The sequence below is a fragment of the Stegostoma tigrinum genome, chromosome 33, assembly GCF_030684315.1.
Source record: "Stegostoma tigrinum isolate sSteTig4 chromosome 33, sSteTig4.hap1, whole genome shotgun sequence".
NCBI lineage: Eukaryota > Metazoa > Chordata > Chondrichthyes > Orectolobiformes > Stegostomatidae > Stegostoma > Stegostoma tigrinum.
This window is the reverse complement of record NC_081386.1, coordinates 33,188,496-33,209,557: the sequence shown is the minus strand read 5'-3', so window position 1 is coordinate 33,209,557 and position 21,062 is coordinate 33,188,496. Positions and strand designations below refer to the sequence as shown.

Here is a 21,062-nt window from a genome sequence, read left to right as displayed (position 1 = left end):
GTTCCACCAAAGTAGATAACTACACTTATTTCCACCATACACAATATCTTATACTCTCAGGAGGGAGGAAGGTGGAGTCTGTCTTAGAGACAGGGCTACAATATATTAACTCTGCTTTCTTTCTGCTGTTATCCCTGTTGGTTTGAAATATAATCATGCACAAATGTCCTTCCTGATCTGCCAGAGTCATTTGACCTCTACCACAGGGGACAAACACAACAGGCATCCAGCTGAGAGGCACTTCAGTAAAGACTCCATTCTGAAAAGACTGTTGCTGACTGAGCTCGGAGCACTGCCTGTGACAGAGATATGGGAGAGGAGGCAGACAATGTCGAGCGGCAATGTAATTACTTTGGGTGAGGCAAGCTCAGACAGTAGCTATTTTGTGGTAGGGTGTTACACAGAGAGATTGAAACCAAGGAATGAGGTGGTAACCTGACATAATGTTTAGGGAAAAATGTCATTTTGTACAATCCTGCAGAGAATCCATAGCGGAGGCGAAAATGACATCGACAGGTATTTTAGGTGACTAATATCGCAAATGTCTTCATTTAATATTGCCATTGCTACGTTCACTCACACATTCAATAGAAGGAACATGACCTGTGTGTATCGTATTGTATTGTTTGGCAGCACCTTACAATTTGCTGTACAACCGTTTTTACTGACAATTAGCACCATGACTCCAGCCCCTCCACATTGTACATTAGTCAGAATGACACATAATCTCCCACCTAGACTTTGGAAAAATGAAAATAAAATAGGATTAAAAAATTCAAGTATGTAAAAGTTCTGTGCTGCCCTGCAGCAACACCAAGGACAGGTTAAAGGATGCTGGTCCGACACAGCAGCACCACAGTGGCATCTTCTGCCATCCCACCACTTGTGCCATTAAATGCAGCGTTTGCAATTTAAGAAAACTCGCAAAAATGGAACTTGCCAAGCTGCTTTCAGGAGACACGTGCCTGTATTATTAATGGGAGAGGTGTCATTCTTAAAGATTAGAAGCACCACTTAGTAGAAAATACGCTATGTATCTATAGCAACCACTAGGCCTCAGACCTTGTGGAGCAATCCTGACACTGTTAGGATTGTTGTCCTGTCAAAATGGCTGCATAAACAAAAACACTGAAAGAAAGAACAAAAACAGAGGTTGCCAGAAAAGCTCAGCAGGGTCTTGCAGCTTCCGTGAATACAAATTAGAGTTAACGTTTCGGGTCTGGTGACACTTCCTCAGAACAGTTCTGAGGAAGGGTTGCTAGACCCGAAACGTTAACTTTGATTTTCTTCACACACGCTATCAGACCCGCTGAGCTTTTCCAGCAAATTCTGCTTTTGTTCCCTATTTACAGTATCCGCAGTTCTTTCGGTTTTTATTTTATACTGCAAGAAAGATTCTTCCTTATATATACGTATATATATAGAACAAATGACTTCTTACAAATCTCTCTTTTTCCTGAATTGCTTTTGTGCCTTTCAGTCCCAGTAATCTCTTCGTTTCCATGCATTTTTTTGAGGAGTTTGTTTTTGTTGTGTTGGTGTCAGTTTCTCATCTCCTTGACACACGTTCATTGCCACGATCTCGTACCCCATGTGACCAACATGTTTGACAGCACTGTGCCTGCACTGTTTGAAGGTAGCACCGGCCCAAAAGTTTAAGGGTTTGGCAGAAGGCAAATGTCAACCGATCTCTCTCACAGACATGACCTAAAGGATTGGAAAAATATAAACATGCATACATCAGTTAGTGCAAAGTAATCAGTCCTCATTCTTTTCCTCTCACTCTCCTTCCTCTGTTTTGCAATACTGTTACCAGTTTGTCGTCCACCCAGGGGCCTATCATGAGACAAAGGAAATTAGTCCAAGTCTATAGGGACCAAATGGAAATCTCCCTCTGGCAAATGACTGAGACAAGGGAGACACATTCCATCAATTGTAGGGCAAATAATGGAGGCAAGTCTCCCCCTCTAGCACAGGGAGTGCAGGATGGAACCTGCAGTAAGGTGAGACCTACATTCGTGAAAATGAATAATACCAGGCTTTGCTGAACATATACAGAAGATGATAACAGAGGACATCATTTGGACCCAGGGTCAAGCTCCATGTGAAGTGGCATCACTACAACATAGCTCCTTTTACTCATGCTCAGTAGTTATAGAATAAAAATGTAATTCCATCTACCCTACAAAACACACAGTGCTGCTGTCATTCTGCACCACACTCTAACTGTCTAGCCAACTGAGCTAACCAACTCCTGTTGTGAAAACCACAAGAAGAGTTCTGATAACTTGCATTAGGAGAAACTAACTCCTTAGGCATGAGGGTTGGTGAACCAGAAGATATAAAGATTCAATAACTGTCAAAGGAGTTGGAAGGAGGATGAGGAGCAGTTTTTTGTTTATGTACTGAGCTGCGGTGTGGAATGTGATATCTGAGAGCACGGTGGGAGCAGACTCAATAGAGACTTTTTTAAAAAAAGTTGGATAAATACTCGGTGGGGAGAAAATTGAAGGGATTTTGGAAAAGAGCAGAGAGTGGAACTGTTGATTTGTTTTTGCAAAGAAGGTGGTATTGTTGTGATGGGCAGAATTGTCTCTTTTGGGGCTATAATAATAACCCAGCATTTCCCTGGAGAAGCAAAACAGCCCCTCATACTTGTTCTTTCACAACTTCAGCATGTTTTAGTGTTTCAGAGCCGATGGAAGTATTTGTGAAGATAGTCACTGTTTGTAATGTTGGAATTTCAGTGATCCACACAGCAAGCTCCTGCAAAAACAAGTTGATATTGGCCTGATATCCTGTTTTAGCAACACTGGCCTGCAAGGCCTGAAAGAGCTGGTTAAATGTGTCTGTGCTGGTAAAATCTCCTTGTCACAGGCACCAGAGATTCATTTAAATATACAGCTAGCCAATTTTTGACACCACGCCCAGGCATCTCCTGCTTGTTCCTGAGAAGGGTCTGGGCCCAAAATGTCAGCCTTCCTGCTCCTATGATGCTGCTTGGCCTGCTGTGTTCATCCTGCTCTACACCTTGTTATCTCGGATTCTCCAGCATCTGCAGTTCCCATTATCTCTGATACAATTTTAACCCCACGGTAAAGCCTCTTCTAGGGATGCCTACCCTGAAGAAGTTACCCTCCTCCCTCCGGACAAACCTCAGGGGATCTCTCTCCCATTGCAACTCTCTTGCAATCTCTTTGGCCTTGAAACTGCTCGACCATGTCCTGAAGCAAACCAGGTATATATTCCTGAGGAAGGGTCTAGGCCCGAAACGTCAGCCATCTTGCTCTTCTGATGCTGCTTGGCCTGCTGTGTTCATCCAGCTCTACACCGTGTTATCTCCTGCTTGTTCCTCTTTGATTAATTTTATCTCTGCCCCTTTTTTTTTACCCTCGGTGTGCCTCACCATCGAACATGTTCAGTTAGAAGTAGGTACTGGCTCCAAGTTATGATTCTATAACAATGGAGAGTCTTTGGTCGATTCCATGCTTTCTGCAGAAATGAATTAAATTGACACACTTGTGTTTTAATGGCTGGAGATTGTTTTAATCTCTGAAGAATTTTGACCGAGTATCACACTTCCTGAAAAAAATGTGGCTTTTTCATTTTTTTCCTATTTATTTAACAGATGGCACCAGGAGAGAAGGGTTTTTTTCATTTGATGATAACAACAGCCAATCTATCCGCCACTTCCTTCTTAAATGGACCTGGATTTTTTCGGCAGAATTGTATAAATACATCATGGGCAGACAGACCCTTAACAATCACTTCAGAAAAATACCAAAGATAATGGGAGCTGCAGATGCTGGAGAATCCGAGATAACACGGTGTAGTGCTGGATGAACACAGCAGGCCAAGCAGCATCATAGGAGCAGGAGAGCTGACGTTTTGGGCCTAGACCCTTCTTCAGAAAAGTGAGAGGGGGGTGGGTTCAGAATTAAATAGGGAGAGAGGGGAGGCGGACTGGAGATGGATAGAGGAGAAGATAGGTGCAGGGGAGACAGACAAGTTAAAGGGGCGCATATGGAGCCTGCAGAGGAGAGTATAGGTGGGGAGGTAGGGAGGGGAATCGGTCAGCCCAGGGAGGACGGACAGGTCAAGGGTGCGGAATGAGGTCAGTAGGAAGGAAATGGGGGTGTGTCTTGAGTTGGGAGGAGAGGATACGTGAGAGGAAGACCAGGTTGGGGAGGCGGCGATGAGCTGGGCTGTTTTTGGGATGTAGTAGGGGAGGGGAGATTTTGAAGCTTGTGAAGTCCCCATTGATACCATTGGGCTGCAGGGTTTCCAAGCGGACTATGAGTTGCTGTTCCTGTAACCTTCAGGTGGTATCATTGTGGCACTGCAGGAGGCCCAGGATGGACATGCCATCGAAGGAATGGGAGGGGGAGTTGAAATGGTTTGCGACTGGGAGGTGCAATTGTTTATTGCGAAACGAGCGTAGGTGTTCTGCAAAGCGGCCCCCAAGCCTCTGCTTGGTTTTCCCAGTGTAGAGGAGGCCACACCGGGTACAGCGGATGCAGTATACCACATTGGCAGATGTGCAGGTGAACCTCTGCTTAATATGGCAAGTCTTCCTGGGGCCTGGGATGGGGGTGAGGGAGGAGGTGTGGGGGCAGGTGTAGCACTTTCTGCGGTTGCAGGGGAGAGTGACGGGTGTAGTAGGGTTGGAGGGGAGTGTGGATTGGACATACCAGGCCTATTCGGCTACTCTTAAACCCCTAAGGTTGACCCAAACCTCCTGGTCTTGTTACTTTTGTAAAACAAAGAGCAAAAATAACAATTTCTATTTAGGTAGAACAGCTACCCACAAAACAAACATATCAAAGTATTAGGGATAATACAGTGTGGAGCTGGAGGAACACAGCAGGCCGGGCAGCAGGAGAGCTGACATTTCGGGTCAGGACATTTCTTCAGCAAAGGATTAGGGAACACGTTTCGAGACTGACAAAATCAGTTTCAGGGATTAAGGAGAGAGTTTCAGGGAGCTGGGTTGAATTTCCACAGGGGAGCAGTCTAGATCTACGCTATCCTCAGGAACATCCCTCCATCGCAAGGTCAGCATTGGGGATGTTTGCCAATGAATATAGAATGCTCAGCATCATTAGCCACTCTTCTGATACTGAAGCAGTCTGTGTTCATACCCCACAATATCCGGACAAGATTCAGGCTTGGTCTCACAAGTAAAACTTCACATCTATGTCACTCAATTGTTCTTTTTTCTTTATTCATTGATGGGATGAGGGTGTCGCTGCCAAGGCAGCATTTATTGTTCATCCCTAACTAACCAAGGGGGCAGTTCAGAGCCAACTACATTGCCCTGGGTCTGGAGTCACATGTTGGCCAGACCAGGTAAGGATGGCAGTTTCCTTCCCCAAAGAACTTTAGTGAGACAGGTGGGTTTTTCCAACAATTGACAATGGATTTGTGGTCGGCATTAGATTCTTAATTCCAGGTATTCTATTGAATTCAAATTCCACCATTTGCTGTGGTGGGATTCGAACCCAGGATAGACCCCCAAAATCTAAGCCTCGGGATTAATAGCCTGGCGATAATACCATGAGGCCATCTCCTCCCCTAGTGGTTGATAAGCAACAAGAGAAAGTTTAATGGCCATCCCTTGACATTCAATCATCAGAATCCACATCATTGAGATCACTGTGGACCAGAAACATAATTGTACCAGCCAAATATATGCTTTGGTTATTGATGACTCATAGTTCACCTTGGTTTTCCCAACCTAATTACCTCCTGTCTCCTTGCCCACAAGAGACAAGTCAGGGGTGTGATGGAATACTCCTCCATTGCCTGAATGAGTGCAGCCTCCAGCAACACTTGAGAAGCTCAACATCATCTTTTACTTTCTCCCTCTTCACTGTCAGGGCCCCAGACACACCTTGAAGGGGAAGCTGAGCTTTACCAGCACTTTGCTGACTCTGGTCTACTGCACTCGCTGCTCACAATGTGGTCTCCTCTACACTGGGGAAAGGAAGCACAGGCTATGTAACTGGTTATGCAGAACGCCTACATTCTGCCCTCAAAAAAAGACCTTGAGCTCTAGTTGTCTGCCATTTCAATGAGACTGGTGGGCGTATGGAATGCGCTACCAGCAGTGGTAGTGGAGTCAGATACTTTAGAGACTTTTAAATGACTCTTGAATAGGCACATGGATGATAGAATAATATAGGGTATGCAGGGTAGGATAGTAGGTTGGCACAACATCATGGGCCAAAGGTCCTGTACTATGCCATATTGTTCTATGTTCTATGTTCAACACTCCACCCTGTTCCCTGGCCAATGTGTCCTTCTCAGGCTTGCTGCAGTGCTCCAGCAAAGAACAGCACCTCATTTTCCCCATGGTAACTCTGCAGCCTTCTGGGCTCAATATTGAGCGCAACAATTTTAGGGCTTGAGACCATGTCCTTACCATCACATGTCCTTCCCATGTCCTTGTCATCACATGTGCTGCTATCACATGTAAACCCATTGTCAGCTGCTAATTGTCTCCGTTAGCAGCTATTCATTCCCCTGACTGACCTTTACCCACTCCTTTATCTGTCCAAATGTTTTTCTCCCCCTTTAGGCTCTACATATCATTTACCATCCCCATTCCTGCCTCCCCATCTTCTGCGTAAGCATCAACTTTTTTCCTGGTTACCTACAGTTCTGAAGTTGGCTCACTGGACCTGAGGCGTTAACTCTGCTTACTCTCCACAGATGCTGCCAGACCTGATGAGACTTTCCAGCAACTTCTGTTTTTGTTTTTGTGCCATCCAGAAAATTGCAGCCTGCTTGACTGACACCCCATCTACCACCTTCAATATTCACTCCCTGTCCCACCCAAGCACAGTGACAGCAGCGTGTACTGTACACAAGATGTAGTATAACAACTCACCAATGCACGGTTTTGCACTTTGGAAAAAAGAATGCAGGTATGGGCTATTTTCTAAACGGTGAGAAAATTTGTAAAGCAGAAGTACAAAGGGATCTGGGAGTGTTGGTCCAGGATTCTCTAAAAGTTAACTTGCAGGTAGAGTCCGTGATTAAAAAAGCGAATATAATGTTGTCGTTTATCTCAAGAGGGTTGGAATATAAAAGCAGCGATGTGCTTCTGAGGCTTTATAAAGCTCCAATTAGGCCCCATTTAGAATACTGTGTCCAATTTTGGGCCCCACACCTCAGGAAGGACATACTAGCCCTGGCGCGTGTCCAGCGGAGATTCACACGGATGATCCCTGGAATGGTAGGTTTAATGTATGATGAACGGCTAAGGATCCTGGGATTGTACTCATTAGAGTTTAAAAGGTTGAGGGGAGATCTAATAGAAACTTACAAGATGATGCATGGCTTAGAAAGGGTGGACACTGGGAAGTTGTTTACATTAGGCAGGGAGACTAGGACCCATGAGCACAGCCTTAGAATTAGAGGGGGTAAATTTAAAACAGAAATGAGACAACATTTCTTCAGCTAGAGACTGGTGGGCCTGTGGAATTCATTGCCACGGAGTGCAGTGGAGGCCGAGACATTAAATGTCTTCAAGGCAGATATCGATAAATTCTTGATCTCAGAAGGAATCAAGGGCTATGGGGAGAGTGCAGGGAAGTGGAGTTGAAATGCCCATCAGTCATGATTTAAATGGCGAAGTGGACTCGATGGGCCGAATGGCCTTACTTCCACTCCTATGTCTTATGGTCTTATGGTCTTCTTCAGCACAACCCAAGCACACAATCTCTACCAGCTTGAAGGAACTGGTTTCCTCTCCAAGCCACTCACCATCCTGACTTGGAAACACATCACCAATCCTTCAGTGTTGCTGGATCAAAATCCAGGTACTCCTTCTCTAATAGCACTGTAGGTTTCCCTACAACACCCCCAAAAACAGCAGTATGGATAACATATGAAATAATAATTTTAAATAATTCCCAACGAGAGATAGAAGAAGTCAAAGTGAGAAATTTGAACGAAATGATCCTGAGTCGCAAGACAGGATTATTGAAGTTCAGAAGGGGCCTCTTCTTTCAATCAAACAAATCCATTACAACAGCTGCGTTTTAACATTTAAACAACTTGCTTTATGTTGTTAACCCTGGATCGAAGATCAAGAGCTCGATGATGGCAGCAGTAGGACGGTGTGTCACATAAGGAGAAGGTACATAGCTGTTTAGAATAATCAGGCATCTGTCTGAAAGCTGCACACTTTCTGACACTTCTCATTCTGAGAGGGGCTCAAACTCACACCGACAGCTCTTTTTCTACTTCAGGAATTAGTGACTGACCCTGAGTTTCTAAGCTGCATGAATGTAACTTTGATTCTCCAGGGGAATAGTGGTGAATTAACAAATCAAGTCAAGGTTCAGCTGTCAGTAAATTGGACCAGTGCCTCCTGCTGTTTTTATTGACCTACACTGTTTCTGGCTAACTGCAGGAATTGGAGTGAGACCTGATATTAACATACCAGGGCACTGAGGTGTAATGGCAGCTGCATGTTACACAGCTACAAACACTGTTATTAATCTGAAGAAGCCAAGAAACCCTTTAGGTCCCTCTCTATTAGCACCACCCCCACCCCGTCACCAAACACTTCAATTCTCTCTCCTCTCCTAATTCATGCCGGGCTGTAGTCTTGCCCACTCCCCTCTGCCCTGCCCATTATCCTATTGTCATGTTTTTGTCCTGACAGCACATAATGGCGACTCATCCAAAGGATGGGGGAAGGTGACTTCATAGAACATAAAACAATACAGCACAGAACAGGCCCTTTGGCTGTCGATGTTGTGCCGACCTGTGAACTAATCTAAGCTCATCCCCCTACACCATCCCATCATTATCCATATGCTTATCCAAGGACTGTTTAAATACCCCTAATGTGGCTGAGTTAACTACATTGGCAGGCAGGGCTTTCCACGCCCTTACCACTCTCTGAGTAAAGAACCTGCCTCTGACATCTGTCTTAAATCTATCACCCCTCAATTTGTAGCTATGCCCCCTTGTACACGCTGAAGTCATTACCCTCGGAAAAAGACTCTCACTGTCCACCCTATCTAATCCTCTGATTACTTCAGTTCCATCTCTAACTCCCAACCACAGAAAGGCGCATTGATAGACAATGCATTTAGTGTAGCTAGTAAGTCTGACAGCATCTGAACAACATAAATCATAAGGAATAGTAGAAATAGGCCATTCAGCCCTTCAAGCCTGCTCCACCATTTTATCAGACCAAGGCTGAACGTCTAATTCAACTCCAATTTCTGGCTAAACTCTAAATTTGATAATAAAACCAAGAACTGCCAGATGTTGCAAATCGGAAACAAAACAGAAAGTGCTGGAAAAACTCAACAGGTCTGGCAATTTCTGTGGAGAGAGAAACAGAGTTAACATTTTGGGTCCAGTCTGATCCTTCATCAGAACAGCAACAACATTAAGTGTCACAAAGTAAGTTATTTGCTTTAATATGGAATAATTTAAATGATAAAAATAGCCGAGCAGTGAGCATCTCTGGTGAAGAGAATTCCAAAAATTCAAAGCCGCCTGTGTGAAAATATTTCTCCTGTTTCTAAAGCTAATGGACCAAATCTTTACTGAGACTGTAATACTTGGTAAAAACTGAAAGAACTGCAGATGCCGTAAATCAGGAACATAAACAGAAGCTGCTGGGAAAGCTCAGCAGGTCTGGCAACATTTGTGGAGAAACATTTCAGGTCCGATGGCTCTTCCTTAGAACCCCCAAAACAGACCCGGAACATTAACTCTGATTTCTCTCCACAGATGATATCAGTCTTGTTGAGCTTTTCCAGCAATTTTGTCCTTGTTTCTCTAATTCTTGGTTCCTGATTCTACTATAATTATTTCACGAGCTGACGGAGCAAGTGTGACCTCACAACACCTCTGTCTGAATAGGAAATGGACTCTCATTTACTCATAAATTGTGGAATAATTTGCCTCTGCTCAGTGTAGAAATCCAACAATAGGTTTAATTTCCTGTGAGGCTGGATGAACACAGCAGGCCAAGCAGCATCTCAGGAGCACAGCTCCTGAGATGCTGCTTGGCCTGCTGTGTTCATCCAGCCTCACATTTTATTATCTTGGAATCACCAGCATCTGCAGTTCCCATTATCTCTGAGGTTTACTTTCCTTTTCCCTTGTGGAACACACACATACAATCAAACTGGATTTTTTTCTGCCAATGTTCCTTTAGGCTCAGAACGTTGTACTAAACTTTTGTTTTGACTGGGTCTAAGGAACTGGCGGCAGCATCTTTCGACCATGAATCTCACGCATGAATTTTCTGGAGGTGTGAGTTGATAACAGCACGATGAATGCAACAAGGTATCTGGGACATTAGTGAAGAGCAGAGAGAGTTAAATCAGCCTGCAAGGTTTGGAGATTCACAACTCACAACTGGTTGAAACATGAAGATGCTGTGCAGTATTAATGACCTGTTACATTTCCAACAGGGCTGGTCCACTCTGTCAGACTCCTGCAATGCAGGTCACCCAGAACGTCATAAGGAGAACCTGTGGTGTCCTGTGCTTTTGCAGAAACTGACTATGTGGAATGAATGTGCATTCCAAAAACTTCCACAAAAGTTTAGTTCAACATTCTGAGTCTAAAGGTACATCTGCAGAAACATTGCAGATAGAGGCTATTTGGCCCATCGAGTCTGTACCAACCATCTGAAGAGCATGGAGGTGTTGGTTGGTTCGTCAGGCCGACTGTTTTACATGCACATCTCCTTTCTAGGTGACATAGTCAGTGCTCTGTGGCATCCGTTGAAGCACTGTTGCTGTGTCCCGCTCTGAATTTAAATGGTGTGGTCTGTCGTGGCGAGCTGTCTTGTCTCTGGTTTTGTACTGTAGTGGCATGTAGATGAAGTCTATTTCAGCATGTTTATTAATTGCATCGGTGGTTGACAAGCAGGCCTCCAGGAATTTTCATGCTTGTCTTTATCCTGCTTGTCCTGGTATTGTAACTTGATCCCAGTCAAATTGAGCATCTTTGTCCCAGTCAAACTGATGTCCTTCTACGTCAGAGTGTTTTGAAACAAGGGACACCATTTACTTCCAACCATAAACAAGACTGCACACCATGACAGACCGGACCATATAAATTCAGAACAGGACAGATCAGCACTGAGGCTACTCAGCACTGACCGTGTCACCTAGAAGGAAGACGAAACATTTGCATGAAAACCAGTCGGCTCGGCAAACCAACCAACAACTCCAAATGCAACCTGAGCGACAGACCTTTGTTAAAACATTAAATGTGAAGAGCACCCCACTTAAGACCCTTCCCCAAACCACATTCCCATGGCCAATCCACTTAACTTGCACATCTTTGGACTGTGGGATTATACCAGAGCACACAGACAGAGCCCATGGAGACACAAGGAGAATGTTTATGTGGAGTTTGCACAGTCACCTGAGGGTGGAATCGAGTCTGGGTCCCAGCCGCTGTGAGGCTGCAGTGCTAACCTTTGTGCTGCCCTTGACTGGAAGGTTGATCAGTGGTAAGGGGAGAGCTGCACTCCACGAGATCTTAAGGTGCCGGACCTTACTCTAACCTAATCAATATGGCATCGTCAGATTTAATGGATTTTAATGTGGTCTCCAATCAGAACCCTTTCAGCATCAATACCTCACATTGGTTTTTGGAGCTGAATTGTACTGAGAAAAGTCTAATGAGATGATGCTTCACTGCAACAAATTCCACCCTCATATCTTCTTTCTTTAGGGAAATTGTGACATTATGTTGCTCAGAACAGTTAGCAAGTGGTTTAATCATTTGCACTGACAGGTACAGGTGACAGTAGATTCCCTTTAAAAGGTCACCAGTGGAACACTAGAAGGTGTTAATAAGCCAAAAGTGAAGAGAGGCCAAATTACTGAAGAAGTGATGAAGGTGAGAGGAAATAAATCCTCCAGATCATGAGGTGTGAGATGAAGAGGAATGCTTTAATGTACTGCAGTCCTGGCACTGTCAACTTAGTGAGAGAGAGAGTCACTGAGAGAGCTATGGGTGTTTTCCCTTTACTCTGTTACAGGCCACTGAACAAACTGCAAGTGTTTTGAAAGGATGCATTTATTATGGGGCACACAAGACACACTGGGCACTGACAAAACATTCAATCATTCACTCGTACACAAAATAAAAACAGCTTTTCCAAAAGGTTAGCCAATGGTGTCTTAGCAACTATGGACACAGAATAAGTCTTCTTCTCCCAAAATCTGAAAAAAATTTGCATTGTAATTTTGGGCTGAGAAACATAGAAAATAGGATCAGGAGTAGGCCATTCAACCTTTTCAGCATACTACATCGTTCAATATGGTCATGGCTGGCAATTAAACCAATTTCCTATTTTTGCTTTCTCCCCATTCCCTTTGATCCCTTTAGCTCTAAAAACTATCTTTAAATTCTTCCAGAAAACAGTCAATGTTTTGGCCTTGACTGCTTTCTGAGGCAGAGAATTTCTCAGACTCATCACTCTCCTCATCTTAGTCCTATCCTGTATTCTTTGAATGTGACCCCTAGTTCTGTACTCCCTGGACACTGTGTTTACCCTGCCTAGGTTAATTAGAGTTTTGTAGGCTTTTTTTAATAAGATTTTTTAAGAAGTTGGTGTGCAAAAGGAGAAAGTGTTATACTAAAACCAATGTTTGAAAGGGTTTTATGTTTAGGTATGTTTTAAAACAGGTAGCCTTGACCCATCGTTTGTGTCATGTAAACAACTGCTTGAACAAACAATAATTCATATTTAAGTTCCAGATTTTTTGAAGCTGAGTGAAGTACTGGTAGAATTTTTGCTGGCAATATGATGCTAATTGGTCTATGGACTAGTGACCAGTTATCGATGATAGAGACCTTTTGCCTGATAACAACTAGGTGATTAGTTCACAGGTAACTGAGCAGCTTAGAGCTGGGGCCAAGTTACAGAGAGAGAAAAGTATTCAGTTCTTCCCAAGGTGCAGGAGCAGTCTCTCGGTTCTCTGCAGCGAAAGCTCACCATAAACCTCAAACAACAGTCTATCTTTCCAGCCGCAGTTGTTGTAAGGTGTAAATTCTAAAGCTGTAAAGTCTAACTGATAAGTTAGACTTAAAAAAAATCTTTAAAATTTTGTGACAACTCTGTGCATAGTGGAGATCAGTTTCCAGCATGCTTTCCTAGTCAGGTGTGACAGTGTTCTTTGGAACTCTGTTTACCAACTTCAGACTGTTTCTTGACAGCAACATTATTGAAATCCACTTTGGTCTCCTTACCTAAGGAAGAATACAACTTATTTAAAAGAGGAAACACTGGTTTAAGAGATTGATTTCAGGTGTGGGAAGGATGTCCAACGCAGACAGGTCGTATAGACGGGATCTGTATTTTCTGGATTTTTAGAAGAACGATCTACAAGCTGCCTACTTGGAACTTACAAGCTGGTGAATTCTGGCCAAAAGTACCCTGTCATTTGGGCACTGTAAGGTATTGTATTGCATTGTAAGTGATTTAAGGATGATGATGGGACTCTGATGATTCCAATGGTACATGGAATGGTTGAGAAAGGGATCAGAGGTAGCAGATACAACTTATTTGGTGTCATGTGTTGGTCACTCAGCTGGGGAGGCACCTTCACCAAGTTGGGGCGCATACTGTGCCCAGGGCCATGTGGAGCAGACGATGATCCTTGGAACGGTCTAGGATCACCTCTGGAATCTTTACCACAGAGGGCTATTGAAGCGGTCATTACATATATTCAAGGCTGAGAGAGACAGATTTTTCGAATCATTAAGCCATTCAAGGGGGAAGGTGAAAATGCAGGAAAGTGGCTTTTCAGATCAGCCATTATCTCATTGAATGGTGCAGCAGACTCAAAGGACAACTTGGGATGGCGCAAAATACACTGGTCCGGCCAAACATGCCAACATCACATGAGTAAGTAAAAGATGGCCTACTAATGTCCTTTTGTCTTATATACTTATGCTCATGTGTTGTGCTCTGCACAAGTGGAGTGGGCAATAAGGTGACATAATAGATAGGGAATGGGAGTGATTGACCAGGAGGAGGGATTAGGACACTGAGCTGGAGGCTGTTCTCTGTGTGGGCAACAGAATTAGCTGCATCAGGCTCTGCTATCCTGACAGGAGCTGACTGAGACCCAGACGCCAGCTAGAGGCAGTAGGCAATCATAGACTTTCAAGGTCAAGATGCCAGTATTTGTTCAGACCTGTGTGTGCACTCTGTTTTCATTTACTTTGTGTTCCTCTTTGCTGACTGTCAATAAAAGCTTATAGTTGGAACTGACTAATTTCTTGTCTGTGTGTGAAGTCTCCCCACTGGACAATGGTAAGCTCCAAGATGGTCTCTGGGCAGTGGTGAAACAGTAGAGGGGACTCAGAGAGCATGTTTGGACGCGATGTGTATAAGGATAGCTAACCCGTGTGGGCTGGTGGTCATTATTGAAACGGATTTAGTCAGATCTTGCTGAGCCTCACATGAGAATTCCTCAAAATACTCTCACTGCACCAAAACAACATAGGTTCAGCTCTTTGAGTAAAGGGGAAGTTCTTTTCTTAAAGTAGTTTTGCCTGGAATAAGTCCAAAGTGTGGAATTACTCCAAATTAATTTTAATTATCTCAGTCAAGCTTGTTTTGTGATTTTGATCACAAATTCCAAGTTCACATATATGTCATGTCATTAAGACCAATAAATATTGCTTCCTGCTCCAGACTTCACTTTCCAGTCGTACTGCAGTCCCCACCAGCTGACTGCAGAGAAACAGGCAACAGGCCATTGGGAAGTGAACACCGCACAGTCTGGCTCTATCTTAGCACGATTGTTTCAGGAGCCATTGTCAATGCCTTTCTTACCGTTAGTATTGAATGCTGCAATGCTCTAACTGTTCCCCCCCATCTTCCTTAAACATGAGCTCATCAAATCTCTGCTGTCTCCCTTTAAAATTAGCTGTGTTTAAACTGTGGTACAAGAGCAGGCTAGGAATAAGTAATTCACTGCAAGTAACTTACCTTCTGACTCCCTCCATCTACAAAGCACAAGGCAGGACTGTGATGGAATACTCCCCACTTGCCTGGAGGAGTGCAGCTCCAACAGCACTAAAGAAGCTTGACACCATCCAGGATAAAGCAGCCGCTTGATTGGCACCACATCCACAAACATCCTCTCCCTCCCCCACCAACACTCAACAGCAGCAGTGTGTACTGTCTAAGATACACTGCAGAAATTCACTAAGGCTCCTAAAAACCTTCCAAATCCATGACCACTACCATGTAGGAATACAAAGGCAGCAGACACATGGGAACACCAGAATCTGCAAGTCCCCCTTCAAGCCACTCACCATCCTGTCTTGGAAATATATTGCTGTTCCTCAGTGCCACTGGGTCAGGGTTCTGAAAGCCCCTCCCTAACAGCACTGGGTCTATCTACTACCCATGTACTACAATAGTTCAAGGCAGCAGCTCACCACCATTTTCTTAAAGGACAACTAGGATGGGCAACAAACATTGGTCCTCTTGGTGATGCCCACATGCTAATTCAAATAAGAAAAATAATTATGCTGTGTATTCTTGTTCTGTAATATCTCCACAGTCTTACCCCTCCCCCCTACATGCCTATAATCCCTTCCAGCTGCACAACCCTCTGAGATCTCACCTCCACTCCAATTCCGGCCAATAAGTATCCCTGGTTCCTGTCTCCCTACCACCAACGGCCGTGCTTTCAGTTTCCTGGACTCTAAGCTCTGGAACTTCCTCCATAAACCTCTCGACCTCTCTCCCTTCCTTTGAAACACTCTTAAAAACCTACATCTTTAGTTAAGCTTTTGCACACCTGTCCTGCTATGTCCTTAAATGTCTCAATGCCTGTATTTGTTTGATGGCACTCATGTGAAGCGCATTGGGCTGTTTGCTCTATCGAAGATGCTATATAAATGCAAACTACCATTGTGTACAGTAACATATTCCACTCTGGTCAGCCTGTCATGCTCACCTCAAAGTAATCAGCTTATCCAACAAATACAAGAGATAACACACTGTGGAGCTGGAGGAGCACAGCCGGCCAGGAAGCATCAGAGTGGCAGGAAAGCTGATGTTTCTGATTGGGACCCTTCTCCCCATTTCTGAAGAAAGGTCCCAACCCGAAATGTCAGCTTTCCTGCTCCACTGATGCTGCCTGGCCTGCTGTGCTCCATCAGCTCCACACTGTGTTATCACTGACTCCAGCAATGGCAGTTCTTACTATCTCTGAGTGACTTATCCATCAAATAACCTAGCCAATGGACTGGTCACCAGGAATGGTGTGCACAGGTTTGATTTTCACGTCAATTCCTTCTGCTGTCAGAAACAGAAGGAGGCTATTCGGACCGTCTATTCGGTTCTTCCATCTAATGGCTTTACGCTGAGTCAAAGCTTTAGGATTTCCACCCTAACAATGCTGTGGGTGGGTGTAACTTTATCACATGAACTACAGCAGTTTTAGAAGACTTCTCCCACTATCAGCTTCACATGGGCAACTTTTTAATTTTATTCATTGACAGGATGAGGGCATCTCTGGCCATGCCAGCATTTATTGCCCACCTCTAATTGGCCAGAGGGAATTTGAGAGTCAGCCACATTGCTGTAGGTATGAAGTCACATGTACGCTAGACCCGGTAAGGACAGCAGTTTCCTTCCCCAAAGGATATGAGTGAGCCAGGTGGGGGTTTCTGACAATCCACAATGGTTTCATTGTCATCATTAGAGCAGATTCATTTTTAATGAACTCAAACTCCACCTGAGTCCCCACAACATTACCTGGGCCTGTGACCCAATAGTGGGGTCAAAAAGTTAAAGGTCATTGTTCTCCCAGGTTAAACAGTAATTAAGTACAGGTTAAATAATACAGGCTGGACCTGGCAGTGGCGATCATATCCCATGAACAAATTAAAATAGTTGTCTGCCCTGGGTCCTGATTCTATCCACTGTATTGCTTCAATCCCTCAACATGCCTGTCTCGCAAAAATCTATCAGTTGTGGATTGAACATTATTCATTAGCAATTCCTTAGCTGCAGCATCCTCTGCTTGCTGAGGGTCAGTGTCCCACCCATTATCCACCCACTGCTTGCTGAGGGTCAGTGTCCCACGCTTCATCCACCCACTGCTTGCTGAGGGTCAGTGTCCCACCTTCATCCACCCACTGCTTGCTGAGGGTCAGTGTCCCACCCATCACCCACCCACTGCTTGCTGAGGGTCAGTGTCCCACCTTCATCCACCCACTGCTTGCTGAAGGTCAGTGTCCCATGCTTCATCCACCCACTGCTTGCTGAGGGTCAGTGTCCCACGCTTCATCCACCCACTGCTTGCTGAGGGTCAGTGTCCCACCCATTACCCACCCTCTGCTTGCTGAGGGTCAGTGTCCCACCCTTCATCCACCCACTGCTTGCTGAGGGTCAGTGTCCCACCCTTTATCCACCCACTGCTTGCTGAGGGTCAGTGTCCCACCCATCACCCACCCACTGCTTGCTGAGGGTCAGTGTCCCACCCATCACCCACCCACCCACTGCTTGCTGAGGGTCAGTGTCCCACCTTTCATCCACCCACTGCTTGCTGAGGGTCAGTGTCCCACCTTTATCCACCCACTGCTTGCTGAGGATCAGTGTCCCACCCTTCATCCACCCACTGCTTGCTGACGGTCAGTGTCCCACCCATCACCCACCCACCCACTGCTTGCTGAGGGTCAGTGTCCCACGCTTCATCCACCCACTGCTTGCTGAGGGTCAGTGTCCCACGCTTCATCCACCCACTGCTTGCTGAGGGTCAGTGTCCCACCCATCACCCACCGTCTGCTTGCTGAGGGTCAGTGTCCCACCCTTCATCCACCCACTGCTTGCTGAGGGTCAGTGTCCCACCCTTCATCCACCCACTGCTTGCTGAGGGTCAGTGTCCCACCCATCACCCACCGTCTGCTTGCTGAGGGTCAGTGTCCCACCCATCACCCACCCACTGCTTGCTGAGGGTCAGTGTCCCACCCTTCATCCACCCACTGCTTGCTGAGGGTCAGTGTCCCACCTTTATCCACCCACTGCTTGCTAAGGATCAGTGTCCCACCCATCACCCACCCACTGCTTGCTGAGGGTCAGTGTCCCACGCTTCATCCACCCACTGCTTGCTGAGGGTCAGTGTCCCACGCTTCATCCACCCACTGCTTGCTGAGGGTCAGTGTCCCACCCATCATCCACCCACTGCTTGCTGACGGTCAGGGTCCCACCCTTCATCCATCGTTGTATTTCCTAACTCCCTTCTGCGACTGATAGATTTTCGACACAGGCTAGACAACTGTTTTCATGTGTTTGGGATATAACCTGTCAAGGCCAGTCTTTAGTATTTAACCTGTAATTTATTTATTATGCTGTAGTTTATTTATTACTTAACAGGTTGGCAATGGCCTAGCTCTGATTTTCAGGTGTGTTCCCTCATTCTAGCCGCTTGCACGGGCAAAAAAATGTTTCTCATTATAGCTAACTCATTAATTTCTTCCAAAATCTAAAAATTTTCAATCAAACTTCCTCTTCAGTTTCTACATTTGAGGGAAATGAGCCTCATTTATGTAACTCTCTTGTAACTTAACCCTTAGTGCCTTGGTAATAACTTGGTATTGTGCTCTGTAGCCTCCTTAAGCCAATAAAGCCTTTGTAAACTATGGTGCCCAGAATGCGACCCACCCAGGGCTTCGCAAGAGACAGTTACATTCCCGTTTAAGTTTGTCAGGAATGGAGGCCGCTGATCTCGGGAGAATGCCTGGAGTTGACCGCAGCCAAAAACTTTCACTTCAGCAACTGAACCACAATGACCTCTGCATGGAAGCAATAGGTCACAAATCTGCTTGGAATTAATTTGTTGTGCTTGGCTTCTCGCAAGGGACCTTGAGGCTTCCCGTGGTATCTGAATCCCAATGGATTTCTCCACACTTTATGAAGCAGTTAATGTGAGCATGGCCTTACTGGGGGGTCCAGCTGTTTCTCCTATCATCACAGTGAACAGTCCAGGTTACACAAATTCAATCCCTCAACAGCACACGTTGAAAGAGAGACAAACGGCTCATCGGAATAAATGTGTCTCCCCCATATTTACTTAACCTCTTGCCAGGTCATAGCAATCGTCGAAAATAACCTCTGAAGGTACAAACACTGGGAGACTGGGGTGGGCAAGGATTTCTCTTCTTGGTCACTAATCAAGTGATGCCTATTGGAAAGGAGCAAGGAATAAATTTGGACGGGCAGTCAGGTGACAGCTCCCTGAGGCCACACGGTGTGTTTCTGTTCCAATGTGGTGGTGGGGGGCTGGGGGGGGGGGTGTTAGAATGGAAAGGAAGCAGACTCTCAGGCATGTAATCTGCTAAAACCATCCCACCCCAGAGCCAATCAGCTCAGACCAGATTGGGGCAGAACAACTCCCAACCCCGGGCAGTGGGTACCTTACAAAGCTAATGAAAAAGCCAGTTCCGCCCACTTTCCATCCAGTCCCCTGCCCCATGACATCATGTAAATGGAAGCTGTTTGGAGATGGTCTTTAGTGGCAGACAAGGAGGAAAACGGGCAGAACTTCAGGCAGGTTCTGAGGCCTACCTGCTCATAGCTCCAGCCATAGGACTCCCCCTAATGGGGTCCCCTTCTACAATGCTGGTCTAACACATGTAGCCGTATTTTACTTTTAAAAATAACAAGAGGCCCTTTCTCAGATGGTAGTGCTCCTTCTCTCACATCCGTGCAACTGTTGTGGTACAGCCCATGCTCTATATGTCAGGATGCTCTTAAGATGCAACCTCTTGATATCATCATTGTATCAGAGCGTGTGACCTGAGGGGAGAAAGGTCTCATGCTCCATCTTACTTTAAATCACTTGAAACATGACACTCTACTGGAATTATGTTCCTTTGTTGTAAACTAATAGCTTAATATTAGCCCAGACCATGTGTTTGAGTAATGCAGTGTTTGTACATAAATGTTTGATATAATAAGTGCTTATTGCACTTTTCATTACCACGATATTCACATCAAAGACAAGGAAACTTAGCAGAAGTAGGCCATTCAGCCCCTCAAGTCTGTTCCGTCCTTCAATGAGATCATAGCTGATCTGACAATCCTCAACTCTACTTTCCTGCCTTTTTCCCATAGCGCTTGATTCCCTTGTTCACCTCAGCCTTAATGACCCAGCATCAACAGCCCTCTGCAGTAAAGAGTTCCACAGACTCACAATCCTCTGAGAGAAGAAATTCCTCCTCATCTCTGTCTTAAACGTGCAACTTCTTATTCTGAGAAGATGACCTTCGAGCCTAGACTCTCCTCACAAGGGGAACAACTTCTCTGCATCTACCTTGTCAAGCTCCCTGAGAATCTTGTATGAATAATAAGGTCACCTCTCATTCCACTAAACCCTAATGAGCCCAACTGACACAACCTCTTCTCATGAGACGGTCTTTTTTCCTGGTATCAGAATCTAGTGAACCTTGACTGGATTGCCTCCAATGCCAGTATATCTTCCTTTAAATAAGAAGCCAGAGCTATTCCAGCTGTGGTCTGACTAGTGCCATGTTTAGTGCTGGTGAAATCTCCCTACTTTTATCAGGTGAAGCACCCTGCTCGAGAGAAAGCCCTACACAGGCAGTGGGTGGTCTTTCCTCACAAGGACTCCTCAATGGAGTGTGAAGTCTGACCACTGAACAATAATTGGTTGCATCAGACAAAAATGCCTGTTTGGGTGACTGCTCATACCACATTGTGGGGCCAGGAGTCTCCACGCAATGCTGGCTGCGGTGGGTGGGAGAGGGTCCCAATCCAGAGCACAACATCCTGCTCCGAGTGTCTGAGCATAAGACGACAACAGGGACTTGGTCAAGACACTGTTGGAAAGGGAACCAAAATAAAGCTGGGAAAGAAGGGAGAGAAATGGAAAGTAAGAAAATGACTGAATAATATTTCTGATCATTGCTGCACAGTGTGTCGTTCAGTCTTTTCTCCCACATATGGTTGCAGAGTGGTGTGTGATTGCATTCACAGACCAGAGTCTGATTTGCCAATTCTAAGTGGGATAGTT

The 21,062-nt window shown here is 45.2% G+C and overlaps 1 protein-coding gene across 1 annotated transcript in view; it reads right to left on the bottom strand.

Moving 5' to 3' along the window:
• Positions 1-209: 209 nt before the first annotated feature.
• Positions 210-21,062, bottom strand: part of LOC125467144 (A disintegrin and metalloproteinase with thrombospondin motifs 7) — a 185,484-nt gene continuing 164,631 nt past the window's right edge. Inside the window, exon 24 of the mRNA XM_059639196.1 lies at positions 210-1,707. Coding sequence (XP_059495179.1) covers positions 1,550-1,707 — 158 coding nt within the window. The 3' untranslated portion in view covers positions 210-1,549. The remainder of the gene's footprint in view (positions 1,708-21,062) is intronic.